Here is a 15,735-nt window from a genome sequence, read left to right on the forward strand (position 1 = left end):
TAGGGAATGTCTATCATTTCTGAATAGACGTGGTTATATCTCAAGGCTAAATATAACTCAATTGTTGAAAAAATATGAAAAACATGGAACAAATGTGTCTCTAGAATCAGGATTCACAGCATGTGGTCTTCTTTATTTGTAGGCTGAAGAAAAAGTCCCAGTCGGTGGATATTAATGCTCCGAGGTTCAACCCTTTGGCTGGTGCAGGAAAGCAAACACCACAAGCCAGTAAGCCCCCTGCACCCAAGACCCCCATCATTGAAGAAGAACAGAACAATGCAGCAAATACTCAGAAACATCCTTCCAGAAGGAGTGAACTGAAGAGGTTCTACACAATTGGTGAGCACCAGATGTTTTATGCAAGTGAATAGATGAAATCTACCTAAATGGCATTGAGAATTTCTGGGTCTGTTTAGTTAAGTGGCTCCTTGTTATAAAACACGTAAATCTTTCTGATGGTTTATTTGAACATTTTCTTATGTGGTCTGAACATAAAGATGGAAAACTACTGAAAAACTTTCAGCAAAGTTAAATAAGAGCAGGCTTGAGGACCTTCTATATCCTAACCTAAGGGAAGTAAATATACATATACGTACATATACATACACATATAGTATATATATATATATATCTTAGGTTTTTCAATTTTTAACTTTGTGTGCTATTTTCATTTTAGCCATTGTTCAGCCAGCGCCTTTCTTGTTTTTTGTTTTTGTTATTTTCATTTTCCTTTCAGGCTCCCAGGTCTCTGAACCTGTTCTGTCAGGTTGTTAAGACTGTGGTTGATGTCAGCCTGTAACTAACAAAGCCAGTAAGAAAGTAAAGTTATTACATTCTGAGAGAGGATAGATTACCTTGTGGGTCTATTTTGACCTCACACCTTGCTTTACTTTTGAAAAATTGAATGACATCCAGGCCCTTCATAGGGAAGAGTAATAGGATATGGCTTGGGTTTTGCAGGCATTACATTGTTTCCCCCAGATATAATGATATCCTGTAATTTTTGTATTTTAACATTTAATCAGAGAGTTGCAGGCAATCAGTCCAAACAAATCAAATTACCAACTTTTGTGTACCATATTAGCCAGCATGTCTTTGGCCTTGCTTTGTAATGAACAATAGCAGCTTTTAGTGTCTTAAGTCTATCTGAGACAAAAGTTACTAAATATCTGGTATATGGGAAAGAATGATGAGTAGGGGAGAAAAATCCACCCAAAAAGAGAATGGCTGCTTTGGCCTTGCTTATTACTTCAATTTGGAGACATATGGTCACATCCAAAAGCTGTAATAGTAGAGACTGTGGCTTAATGGGTTAACCAGTGTTACATCAAAGAGGACCTGTTTTCTTTAAAATTTACCATCCTCACAACCCCAATATGAGACTGTTTGTTTTAAGATGATTGAAATCTTTTTCTATGATATTTTAGTAGCCATTCCTAGATATGATCATCAGGAGACCAGATTTCTAGTTCTAATTCCTACACCAATTTCCTGTGTGACTTTGTCAAGTCATTTTCCAATGTCTTTGGATTAAATTCCTTCCTCCAAGCTGAAGAAATGCTTCCATGTAGGTTTAGCCTTATTTCAGAATTTGGCTGCTAAAACCATGCTTTCTCTTTTCATCATTTTATGTCCTCTTCTTATATATTTATTCTCAGGCTTCCTTTTTCCAGATGGTCAAGTCTTATTTTCTAAAAGGCAACAAGCATCGTGTCAATGAGACTGTCCATAGTCAGGTAATGAGAATTAATAAAAGTGTAGATGGGCACATATTTCCATTTTTAAAACTTATGCTAGCACAGTTCCTCAAATCAATTGACTAGAAAAGCTCACAAAGTCTATATAACTCCAATTACCAATATCCTCTTCTCCTCTGCAACATGTATGTCGCCTTCTATTGATTTTCTAATTGGCTAAAAAGACATAATTAGTACTTTTTCCTTCAGCAAATAAAGCTTATCCTACAAACTCAATGTTCCTTAAAAATTAGAAAAAAAAGGGAGAGATACTGACCAGCTTGGCCACCGTAACTAATGGGCTAAGCCTAGAAAATAGAAGTCTCAAAAGGGGTGGATTGCAGAAAGATGAACGATGAGTTATTTTAAATAATACCACCACTTGTGAGTTCTTCACTTTTGAATTGGTAACAATTTCATAATCAATGTGAGTGGCATGTTTATTGTGTTAAAAGAGACATCTGAACTGTTAAATATACTCTATCTATATAACCCTTTTAGTAATTTGGACCTGGAAACATTAGTTTCAAGGCTGACATATTAGCAACCGTATAATCACCGGTATTGAAAGTTCCCTTTACAAAACAAATGTGCTTCTATGTCTCTTAGTAAAAGTATTAGTAATAAACAATAAAAATTTTCATTTATTGATAATTTCATATGTCAGGGACAATTTAAGCTCCTGGGTTCTATCCTCAATTCACCCTCACAACAGCTTGGACAGGTAAGTGTTACACCCTATTTTTATAGATGAGGATAGAGCCATAGATCATTTAAAGATGGGGTCATGAGCTGTAGAGAGCAGGCTCTGCAAATTAAATCTGCCTTCTCTTGTGACCCGTCAGAATCAGGCTTTCTCTTACTCTCAAAGGTTGCCATCCCCTCTGCGCTATAATAAGCTGGAGGAGTGTTGTTGTTGTTGTTGTTCTTGTTGTTGTTGTTTGAGACGGAGTCTTGCTCTATCACCCAGGCTGGAGTTCAGTGGCGCGATCTCGGCTCACTGCAACCTCCACCTTCCGGGTTCAAGCGATTCTCCTGCCTCAGCCTCCCGAGTAGCTGGGATTACAGGCACATGCCACCATGCCCTGCTAATTTTTTGTATTTTTAGTAGAAACGGGGTTTCACTGCATTAGCCAGGATGGTCTCGATCTCCTGACCTCAAGATCTGCCCACCTCAGCCTCCCAAAGTGCTGGGGTTACAGGCATGAGCCACCATTCCTGGCCAGCTGGAGGAGATTTTATGGATAATATAGTGGAGTGATATTTTTTACCACAAGTCCCAGAGAATCTCACTGAAGGAAGCCTTGCTAACGAACAAACCCGTCTACAAGCCAATATGCTTGTTCATTGAAAGATATTTTTCAATATCTTGGTTTAGAGTTTATACTCCTGGAAAACTCTAGGAGCCCTCTTGTGGCCAAGTAAAGTGCATTTAAATTTAGCAATGAAGTTTGATACTATAGTTACTATATACATTCAAGCAATAATTTTAGGGCTTAAAGGATTTTCAAATAAAAAATAATAACTAGAAAAATGTTGTGGCCATTGAAGTGTCTTTTAGTGGCTGCAGTGGCTTTTCTAGAATCATTTTCTTAGAAGTACAGTTATTCTTTAGTATTCAGGGAGTAGAGGGGATTGGTTCCAAAACCCTCACAGATACCAAAAATCTGCAAAGCCCAAGTTCCTTGTAAAATGGCATAATATATGCATATAACCTATGCACATGCTCCTGTATACTGGAAATCATCTCTAGGTTACTTATAATATCTAATACAATGTAAAAGTTATATAAAATAGTTGTTATACTGTATTTTTAGTCAGTATTGTTTTATATTGTTGCATTGTTACTGTTTATTGTTTTTACTCTGAAATATTTTCCATCAGTGGTTTGTTGAGTCCGTAGATGCAGAGCCTACAGACATGGAGGGATGGCTGTATAATAAAATTACATTGATTTAGAATAAGTAGGGGAAAGCTAGTCACTATTGATGTGAAATACATGAATCTTCAGATAAAAGGAAAGTAATCACCATGTCAGGCTGTGGTTCAGGAAAGAGGATTTTCTGCCCTGCTTCCATCACTAACTGTGTAATCTGGCACAAGTTATTTACCATCATTTGACCTTAATACTTACATGTGTACAATGAAAGAGAGAAACCGAACCTTGTCTTTCAGAGTTGTTTTTCATCTTACTCTCTTTTTATGATCACAACTGACCATGGAAAGTACTGTATAAGTTTTCTATTGCCGTGAAACAAACTACCACAACGCTAGCAGTTTAAAATAACACCGATTTATGAACTCACTGCTCTGTAGGTCAGTCCACACGGTATGACTGGCTTCTCTGCTCACGGTGTCTCAAGGCTGAAGTCAAGGGGCTAGCTGGGCTGTGTTTTCATCTGGAGTTTCAACCAGGGGAAAAATTGCTTCTAAGCTCATTCTTATTGTTGGCAGAATTCAGTCCCTTGCAATTGTAGGGCTGAGCTACCCGTTCCTTGCTTGCTGTCAACCAAGGACCCCTCTCAGCTCCTAGGGGCCACTTGCTTTTCTTGTCATGTGGCTCCCTCCACCTTCAAGCAAAGAACTTCACATCAAATCTATTTCATTTTGATCCTCTGCCTCAACCAACCAAGAATACTCTCTGCTCTTAAAGAATTCATGTTATTGAGTCAGGATCACCCAGATAATTTTTCTGTCTTAAGGTCCACACAACCTAATCACAGGAATAAAGTCCATCATAAATTCCAGACCCTGGAGTTATGCAGGCATGTACACCAGAGGGGTGGGAGATCTTGGTGACCATTTTAGAATTCTGCCTATCACATTTTACAGTACCACCTGATATATACACATGCAAATACCAATATATCTCAGATGAAATTTCTTAAAAGCATTTCCATTACTATTTTGATTACTTATACAATGGAATATTCTATAGAATATGAAATAGAACATAACATTCTATTTCTTTTTTTTAAATACAGTCTCAACTCACTAAATTTATTTCATAGTCCATTAATGGGCTATGACCTGAAGTTTGAAAAATCACTGGACTTGATATTTGCAATCCTTCAGATACTTAAACTTCTATTATTCTTTTAAAAATAGAATTGTTAATTAGAGCTAGAATAAAAAACATTAACTTAGTGGAGTACCACTAATAGGTAAATAGAAGAAAATGGAGTGGAATTTTTTTTTTTTTTTGAGACAGAGTCTTGCTCTGTTGCCCAGGCTGGAATGCAGTGGCACGATCTTGGCTCACTGCAAGCTCCACCTCCCGGGTTCACGCCATTCTCCTGCCTCAGCCTCCCGAGTAGCTGGGACTACAGGCACCCGCCACCACGCCCAGGTAATTTTTTGTATTTTTTTAGTAGAGACGGGGTTTCACCAGGTTAGCCAGGATGGTCTCGATCTCCTGACCTCCTGATCCACCCACCTCGACCTCCCAAAGTGCTGGGATTACAGGCATGAGCCACCGTCCCCGGCCTGGAGTGGAATTTTTTACTACTCCAATTATTGTTTGTGTTACATAAAACCATTTGAATTTGACAATGAGCATAAGAAACATATCCTTCAAAACCACAGCCCCTACTTAAAGATAGATAATGAAGCCAAATAGTAGACTCAGATATTTGTGATAATCAGTTTATTTCACTATCCTTCATTCAAAGAACTACATATAAGGACTTCTGAAAAATATTGTAAATTAAGCATGGAGGTAGTAAAGAAAACTGTGCACACAGGAACCAAGCATGTACCATTGCTCCCTAAGGTATACCTGTACAGTTCTATGTGATATTGATTCCTCATTTCAGGGAACTGGAGCTGGAATTCATATATCACGGTCCAGCTTCTGCAACTATTAGTAAAAGCTCCTGATGTCTTTCTATATGGAGGATTTTTGCTGGACAGTTAGGAAATAGGATCACTCTTGAATGAATATCCCCACAATCAGAATCACTCAGTGAAACACCAAACACTGATTAGTCCCTGATCAATCCCTGCTGTGTGAAGGCCTCATAGAAGATGCTGCTCAGAATAGAATGAAAAATGAAACAGAGAGCCCTGCTTTCAAGGCAGCCATCGTATGCGTTGGGGAAGAGCGTGCCTGGTTGAAATGAGCACACCGGTAAGCAAAATAGACAACACAGAATGTCCTAAATGCCATAGAGATGGGGGAGAGGGTGGTGTATAATGAATGAGGGAGGGGGCTGCAGGAGCCAAGGAAGATTGAGAGTGCCCTGGAATCCACAAAATGGAGAAATCTCCTCAGATTGTACAGATGCTCAGAGGCCCTTTATGGGCTCCACAGAGCAAGACACCCTCACCACCGTCCTCTGTTTTTGCTTATGAGCTCCCCTGGCATCTGCACTTCTCTGTGCCTCCTGTTTTCTTGTGTTGGCATGTCTGTCTCCATACTGGTTCTCAGTTCTTAGGAGGAGGGAATGGTGCCTGCAATCTCATTAATCTCAGCACTTAGTGCAGTGTGAGGCACACAGTTAAGTGCCAAATAACTGTGGAGGGCAGAGAGGATAGTTAGAAAGGGTTATGAATCTTGTCCTTCGAAGTGGAGGAGGAGAGGAGGGAGTCTGCTCAGAATTCAGTTGGAGGATGAGCTTAACATTTACTGTGTGCCAGGATCTTTAAGCAATTTATTCACATTATCTCACTATCCAAAGCTCAGTGACACAGGGTAATGGCCTCACTTTCGTGGAAATCAGAAGTCCAGAGAGGTTAGGAGATTTGTCTAAGGTCACAGCTTCCCCAAATAGCCTAGATAGGATCCAGACCCAGTTTAATGTAATTGCAGAGCAAAGGCTCTTAAACACCACAACGTGCTATCTGTTTGCCCCTCACCGTAAGTATACAGCTAAAAGATTCTTCTGTCTGTAGGCCATTAGAGAAGGATTGGAATACCTGGTGTAGCAAACAATGAGTAAGATAATTACAACCTTTATGTTTATTTTGTAAAAGTCCTCTTTTATTACTTATGCCGCCTAAATGCTCTCTGCAACTTCGTAGAGAAGCCAGAAAAGCTTTCAGTTTAGCCTTTCCTCGGCAGGGCTCCTGAAAAGGTCCAAAAGGGGGGCTCCTCAGCTAACAGGTGTTTGAATAATACCTCTGGAACTTCCCTTCAGTTGAAATCTCTCCCTCTCAGGTTCTCACCTTGTCATGGGAATTGACAGTCTATTTGTCCCTTTTAATCTTGTTTGTCTTCATGGATCAACCTCTCCCTTTTATCCTATCTAAACTAATCTCACTGTAACACCTTCTTGTAAGACACAGTCTATGATTAATCATCCAATGTTCTTTACACAGCGATTTATAGTCATTTAGATTCAGATAAATGAATTAAATAAATATGTATTGAATGCCTGCTACGTTCCAGGCTATGTTCAAAGTCCTGTGAATAAAAGATTAAACTAAACTAAGGCCAGCCCTCAGGTGCTTATATTCTAGTGGGGAAGGCAGGCAATAAATATACAATCAGGTATTTAACACACTGTCAAGTAATGATAAGTTTTTAAAGAAGAATAAAATAGATTAAGTGAGAGAGGTGATATGTTATTCATGTAAAATATGTTTAAATCTTATACAATTTTTATGGACATTCTAGATGATGAATTGTCTCAGCTCTAACTGGGAAATCAATTGGCTGGATTCGATTACAGGACATTAGATGCATTAATAATAGATTTTTCAGAGTTGTTTTTCACTTTCCTTGGAATCAGATTAGCTTATGAAAAGACTAATGGAACTGATATTTGCAGCATGAGGGAGAAAATGATTGAGGGGAAATTTAATGACCCTCATGCTTCCCCACATTGTTTTCAAGAGGAGGGATCCAGATGTCCATTTCTACCAACAATGAATAAGGAGTGTGGATTAAGCTATAATTTAGAATATTGAAACTAAATATCATGGAAAATGTAATAAGTATTAGTATATACAGGGAAGTTGGTATTTTGTTTGTTTGTTTTTTGAGGTGGAGTATCGCTCTGTCACCCAGGCTGGAGTGCAGTGGCTCGATCTTGGCTCACTGCAACCTCCGCCTCCCGAGTTCACGCCATTCTCCTGCCTCAGCATTCCGAGTAGCTGGGACTACAAGTGCCCGCCACCACGCCTGGCTAATTTTTTGTATTTTTAGTAGAGACAAGTTTTCACCGTGTTAGCCAGGATCGTCTCGATCTCCTGACTTCGTGATCCGCCTGCCTCAGCTTCCCAAAGTGCTGGGATTATAGGCGTGAGGCACCGCTCCCAGCCTGGTTTTTAAAAATGTATAGCTATTGTCTCTTCAGAGTGGTTTAGGTGTCAGCTTGCCAGAAGGAAGGAGAAAATTAGCTCTCGAAGATCCTAAATTTTTTTATCAAGGCCATGAAAGCTATGTAGTCATTCAGTGGGTGTTTATTGAGCTCCTTCTTTTGCTCAGGAAGGCAGGTGAATCAATGGTGAGGAACTTGGTCTTGAGAATCTAAAGTCCAAGTTGGACCTTTATATTCCTCCTGCTAGTTATGAGACCATAAACAAAGTAGTTAGAATCTCAAATCTCGGTATGCCTCCTTATAAAAGGAAATAAAACTGTTGCTTACTGAAAGGGCTGTGGTGAGGTGTAAGTGAGGTAATGTATTTAAAGTACTTACGTTAGTGCCTAGAACTTGCAAGTTCTCAGTAAATATTAGTGAGCTTGTTGTTGTTGTGAATTAAGGATAGAGTTTGAATGAAGCACCATGGTACCTGCTCTCATGGAGCTTATATGAAACAAGCCTCTTGTCTTGACCTTTGTGGATCTGATCAAGTCATCCCCTGTTTAAAACCCGGCAGTGGTTCCCCACTTCCACAAAATAAGGTTGTTACTCTATAGACCTTTCATACTGCGCTTACCTTTCATCAGCTTCATTGCAGACCTCAGCCCTACACTCCAGCCAGGCTAAAAACTCTTTGTGGTTTCCCAAAGTTGTAATTCTGTATTATGTATCTTGGGCTTTTCCTCCTGCCTAGAATAGTGATACCTCAGCCTCTTTTATCCTTCTGATTAACTACTCATTTGCCAGGATTCAATCCAAACGTCCTTTACACCTGGCCACAACTTCTCTAAATCTGATTAATATGAATACATTTCAAGCATTTCAATATATAGATTGTCAGTCTTTTAGGTGACTAACATATTGAATTTAGTAAATTTAATAAATGCTTATAACATTTTTATAGAGTGAGTCGAATTAAGTCTCTGAAAGTTCAATGACTTATTCATGGTCATACTGCAAATAGTTTCAAAGCCAAGGGAAGAATCTAAGTAAACTGGCCAATGGTAAAGAGGTCATCCTCTACATTGATTTTCAGGTCAAATTCTCTTTTCAAAAACAAAAATGAAATTAGATCATTGATGGAGATCTCATTGAGTTGTTCCCCAAGTGCTAGTCTATACCATTGATGGTGAAAATGATCCATTAATAAAAGAACAGTAGTTTTTCATAAGACCATACCTAGTTGAAGTGACTGTCCTTTCTGTTTTTTCTTTCTTTTTTCCTCCTTTGTCCCCTCCCTCTTTCCTTTCTCCCTTCTGCTCTTTCTTCCACCCTCTTTCATCTCTTTTTCCTTCTTTCCTTCCCTCCTTGTGTTAACATGAATGGTCTTTTGTGAAATGACTGCTTAGTATATGGTATCAGTTTAGGATATTTGTGTAAGTCTGTTCTTTTAAAATTATTTTACTTGTCAAAATATTAAGCTGGGAAATGGTCCCTAAAATATTCTCTTAAAATTGTGATGGTCTGTGAAATTGCAAATTCTAAAATCCAATGCAATGATCTTGTCTTTGCCCTGCTTGCAGGATAGAATACCTTCAACATTCCAAACTTAACGATGCACAGTTAAATACAAATTTGTATCTTACTAACCCCAGGCCGCTTACATATTGAAAAGAGAGCCTATGAAATTAGGAGTTCCCTGGGAATTCTCAGTAGTAGGCAAACTTAAAACAGTAATAACTAGTTTGGAAGCTCTAAAGAGAAAAGCAAGACACATATTTAACTGCTTTTTAATTGCAGTACACCAGACACTTTAAAATATCATCACATAACTTGTACACCTCTCATTTAATAAAAAAGATAACTCTAAAGTAAAAATACTATAACAGGAGGTTAAAAAATAAAAGGAAAAAACTAATCTTCCTAGAGGTGGCACATTCTGCAGTGTGAAACTAGGTCACCACTGACCTGGAACCTTCTCTCCAAGCTAGAAGATTCTTCATGGATAAGCAGGAAGTCTCTGCGATTTAATCAACAGAACTATCTTGGCATGCAGGTCACTGTCTATAAGCACAGAAACTAAAACAGATAGCTGCTCTGAGGGTTCCAATTAAATTAAATTCTTGAGAACTATGACTTTGTTGTGAATTGAAATTTGTTTTGACAGTTTGATGACTTTTTACATTTTCTGGGTCACAAAAATGTTTAGGGAAAATTATTTCATTTGCTGAGGTTTCTTGTTACACATGGAAGCTAAAAGTCCCTAAGTGGACCTGAGCATTTCACAGCTTTCGAAGAGTGGTTCAAAGTTTGTATAAGTACCCAATATGGAATTTTTTTATTAAGATAGTGGAATTTGAGGATATCAAGATTTCAAGTTTAATTTTTTGGTTCATTTGTGGATTAATGAGACCATGGGATTCAATATATGTTTCTGACAATCTACATCTCCGTGTGCATGTTTGTTGGGGGCGATATTTGATTGGGATTTTATTTTACAACATTTTTCATTTATTTCATTTACTATCTACTTTAAAACATGAGATTAAAGAAATCCCACAAGCTGAAACTACTTTCAACTCTAAAATTAATAGGAAAGCTTTATTTCTTTCAAGATAAATTAGATTTTTTTTACCAATCATTTATGTAATTTTAATTAAATTTTACCAAGCAACCGGAGGTATTCTCAGAACGAGAAAAAATATGTTTGCTTGATATTCCTATAGATTCGTAGTGCCTATAATTTGTTAAATAAGCTTGCCAACTCTAGTTTTATAGCATTAGCACCTTATTTTATAGATTTGCTTTATTCTTTTTTGCCCTGATTCTGTGATTGTTCTCTGTCAGAAGTAATCAACCCAGAATCAAGAAGCACAGCTTAATCATGGCCATGATAAACAGATTAAGAAATGTCAGTAACACTGAGGTCTCCTTGAGCAAACGGTTTTGGTATTATGTTTGAGCTGCAGCATAATAGTCTTATAACTTATTAAAAAACAAATTATATCTGTCAATTTATTTAATGATTTCTAAACTGCCCAATTAAACCTATACTGGTTTAATTTATGGAATAATTAAAATGGACATTGTTCATGGTTGAGAAATAAGCATGATCCTGTTTGAAATTTCCTAAATCACTATCAAAATTAGTCTTTCAACGCTGTTAGCAAACAAAACTTGCCCTTTTAACCTGCTAACACCTCTATGAACATCCCATTTCACTGAATAATGATGAGGGGAAGAAAATGACAAATTATTAAGCAAGACCTACTCTATTTTAAACATTTATAGATAGAATTAATGGTGATTTGAACAGTGAAGTAATATGTCTACGTTTCCCAATGTTTTCATTTTTTTAGGAGTATGAATTTAAAGAGCTTCTAGGATCTTGCTCGCATTCAGAAATGAAACTATTGGTATCTCCTGATTTTTTTAAATTTGCTTTTCTTCCCACTTTGTACCTAAGGATATATATTTTCTTAGTTTTTTTTCTTCTTTTATGAGATGAAGTCTCAGTGTTATCCAGGTTGCAGAGCAGTGGTACGATCATAGCTCACTACAGCCTTGAATTCCTGGGCGCAAGTGAGCCTTCTGCCTCCAGAGTAGCTGGGATTACAGGTGTGCATAACCTTACCGAGTCAAGATATTTCTTTACATGTAAAAATACTACAGGATTTATGCTTGTCAATGAAATTTTGACCATTTTCACAGTTGTGACTGAAAGAATATTACTTATGAGAATGGAAAAATAGGTAAAAACCAGACACAATTGGGGGGAGAATCTTCTATTGCTGTTTCTACCAAAGTTTTGAAACTACTTTTACTATAGTTAAAAACTGTGAATCCAACTGAAGATTATAAATGTTACAGTGACCATTCATGATACATTCCCTATATATTATGTGTACATCTACATACAAGCAAGCTATTAATAAACAGCTTTAAAATTCACTAACTGAAATTTTGTGATCATCTGAACAAATTGAGATAAAAAGTCTTTGTGTTAGTACAATAAGAAAAAAAATCTATGTGGGTTTATAACTGAAACATGATTTCAGGACACAGAAGATATTAGGTTCAGCAATTTAGCTTAGAAAACTGCTTTTGGGTAGGGAAAAATATGTACTAAGAGAAATTAGTAAGTTGGTTTTAAACTAAGGTTATTTGTTAGTTTATTTTATGTTACCATATATGTTTGAAAATAATAAAGTGAAATTCCTCCAAAATATTACATGAACAAGTTTAGTTAATTTAGACTGGTATCTTTTGAGGGAGAAAGCCCATAATGTGTCCTTAATCATGACCAACAAATCTTAGCATTCTGTTTCCTCCATTCTGTTTGATCAGTAATTTGAAAAGCCTCTTTCATAAATTTGAATCTTCTGTCTTATAGAAAAAAATAATAGGCTTTATAGAAAAAACTAATATGCATTGGATTTAAATGAACTCTTTTAACTAATGCAATATAAACTCTTAATGAATGATTATATTTATAAACCCTCTTAGTATGAGAAACACTATGCATTAGGCATATAGGGGCAGCCCAACCCAGTATACAAATCAGTAAGACTTTTAACAGTATTTGCCTCCCTGCTGCATTTCAATGTTTTCTGTTTGCTAGGATTTGTACTCAAAGATCCTTGGAGGTTATTGTGTTGCTTAAGTTGTCATACATGTTGATAGAAAGGGCACTGATATCGTCTCATAGTTTTCTGAGCTAGAGGGGCAAAAATTATCTTTGATAACATATTGTAGATAAAAGATCATAGGTGCCCACAGAGAGTTGAACCTTGTGACTCTGATTTATTGAGTGTCTTACAGGCCAATTCAATAGAATTTCTTTTCCAGTTAGATAGATTCCATTTTGAAGTCTTTTTCAAGTACTATTTCAAGTGAGGCAAGATGTGGCAAAATCAGCACAATAATATTTACTCTAAGTAAAGAAAAAAGGTATGTGGTGTGCTGTTTGGGGTACAAAGTTTTTACTTCCTGCTTTAAATAATTATCTCAAGTTACAGATCTTTTGTGATATGAAAAACACTCTTATAAATAAACGTATAGTGAGTGGGATGGAATGATGAAGCCAAAAAGATGCACTTAAGGAAAAGGGGAATATAAATAATAATTCCCTGTCTCCATGCTGTCTTCTTTCTTTTTCACCTCCACCCCTATATAAGCCTGTATAAACCTCAATTCAGTGGACAATTTTAAGAATGCTTACTCATTCATTTAAAAACATAATTGAATGCCTACATTATCAACTACCAATAGTTGGAAACAAGGCTTGAGAGAGAGGAGAGGGAGTCTTGTGTGCTACACCATGGAATTTGGGCTTACTCTTGGCATCTTGGGAACTTGTGAAGGGCTTTGCCTAAGGCAGTGTCTTGATGAGATTGCTCTATAGAGAGATATTTCTAGCATCACATGGAGAATGGTTGGGAATTCATGTGCCTACAAAGAGAAGAATCTTTCAGCCATATAGTGTAAGGGCTAAAAAGATAGCTATTGTGTTATTTAAGAGCCTTGGCTCTGGAATTACATACAACTGGATTTGGATCCTACCTCTGCTATTCTGGGCAGCTCTGTGACCTTGGACAAGTCACTTAATTTCTCTGGACTTCTGATTTTCATGAAATTAAGGATATTACCTGGTATTACTCAGATTTGTAATATAAGATAATGTATATAAATTGCTTAAATGATCCTGGCACACAGTAAGCACACAATAAATGTTAATTAAAAGGCAAATTATCAAAATAAAAATAAGGAGGAGTAACAAGAACCGAAAGTAAGAGGCAACAGGACAAGCAAAAGATTCCAGACAGATGAAGTATATAAATCTAGACGAATTCATGACCAGCTAGAAATAAGTAAGAGGAAGATTTTCCAGTCAATGCCGTGATTTCAGGCTTTAAATAGTTGAAGCCATAGAAGCTAATCTTTTCAATTAAAAAGATATATCCCCTTTCATGAGCAAAATAAATATCTCTGTGGGCCAGAAAAAGGACAAAATGCATAACAATAAATGAGTGTTGAAGCTATAGGCCTTTTGAATTAATATACCTTGAATTTAAAAGAACCTTATCATAAATATCAGAAACATCATGCATTGTGCATATGGAGGACTGCCTGTTAGGCACAGTGTTGATACATTGCTATTAATTAAATCCACTCTTCATTCATATTTTCTTACTTTTCACCTAACATCCTTTTTCTTTTCCAGGATCCTATCCAGGGTACTACATTATATTTAGTTGTCACATCTGGGGTTTTTCTCAGCTGTGACAGTTTATGGTGTCCTTTTCCTAGTTACAATGCTAGAGTTGAGCTCTTGGCTGCCCCTGACTGTTTCTGGACCAGAGCCCTAAAGGGATAGGAAGAGCCAAATAGGAAAGGAAGTTGAGAACCAATGATCAGAGACATAGAAGGCAATCTTTGTTGTTTCCTCCTGCTGTATAATCCAATAAATTTGTTAATTCTTAGCCTCTGCTAGTAATTAGGAAAACAAATGAAACTATGTCATTCATATGATGAAAAGTACAAAAGAAGACGATTAGGATGGGACCTTGACATTCTGGAATTAGAGAATAAAGGTGTTTATGAAAGCTATGCTGGGGATGGTAGCAGGAGAAGACCCCTTATTCAAAGAGAGAGAGGAAGCAGCACATTGGTTTAGTATTTATTAGTATTTGCACTTAGAGTAAATCACACTTAGGATTCATTCTGTTTAAATACCCTACGTACTGCAGAGTCGTACCACATCACACGGCCTGAGACCTTTCTCCTATATTATTTTGGGACTTATAGAAGACTTAAAGGCAAGGCAGCAGAGAATGAATGGCTCAGGACTTGAAGGCAGTTTTATGATATGCTACCTGAACAGGGCAGCAGTTGAGTTTGCTTTTTTTTTTTGAGACAGAGTTTCTCTCTTGTTGCCCAGGTTGGAGTGCAGTGGTGCAATCTCGGCTCACCACAAACCTCTGCCCTCTGGGTTCAAGCAATTCTCCTGCGTCAGCCTCCCGAGTAGCTAGAATTACAGGCATGTGCCACCACACCTGACTAATTTTGAATTTTTTTTTAGTAGAGACAGGGTTTTTCCATATTGGTCAGTCTGGTCTTGAACGCCCAACGTCAGGTGATCCACCTGCCTCAGCCTCCCAAAGTGATGGGATTACAGGCGTGAACCACCACACCCAGCGGGTTTACCTTTTATCAGCGGGACTCAGAGGGGAAAGCTTTAAAGCCTGAAATCTATTCCAAAGAATTGCATTCCAAATTTTAATGTGAACTGGGGATCTTACAAAAATACAGATGCTGACTCAACAGATCTGGGGTGGGGCCTACAATTTTTTCTGCATTTGTAACGAGATTCAAGATGATGCTGATGCCGATGCTGCCAATCCTCGGTAGCAAGAATAATTTAAAGAGCCTGAAAGCTTCCATCATCGAACAACACATATAAAATACTTTTCACTATTTGTTCCCAAGTTATCATCCTGAATCAAGAATTTATTTATCTTAACGCGTGTGTTCCTTTCCCAGAACAAACTACCCAGTTCCCAGCCCTTAACACTGTAAGAAACCTTTAGAGTAAGAAAAAGAATATGGATATTATTAGAGACATCCCTGTAGTTTTTATACTATAAAAGACAGAAATGACTATAAAGTAGTAATAGATAAAATTGTTTTACTAAAATTAGAGCATTTGAGACACATTAGCAGTTAGCTGTGACAGTATAGTGTAGTGTAGAGCA

At 37.3% G+C, this 15,735-nt stretch overlaps 1 protein-coding gene across 5 annotated transcripts in view; it reads left to right on the plus strand.

Moving 5' to 3' along the window:
• OXR1 (oxidation resistance 1) overlaps window positions 1-15,735 on the plus strand; it is a 489,542-nt gene that overhangs the window by 248,801 nt on the left and 225,006 nt on the right. For all 5 annotated transcript variants that reach the window (XM_012508055.2, XM_012508063.2, XM_030794884.1 and 2 more), the window contains one exon: window positions 143-339. In XM_012508055.2, coding sequence (XP_012363509.2) covers window positions 143-339 — 197 coding nt within the window. The remainder of the gene's footprint in view (window positions 1-142; window positions 340-15,735) is intronic.

This window comes from Nomascus leucogenys, chromosome 16, assembly GCF_006542625.1.
Source record: "Nomascus leucogenys isolate Asia chromosome 16, Asia_NLE_v1, whole genome shotgun sequence".
Classification (NCBI taxonomy): domain Eukaryota; kingdom Metazoa; phylum Chordata; class Mammalia; order Primates; family Hylobatidae; genus Nomascus; species Nomascus leucogenys.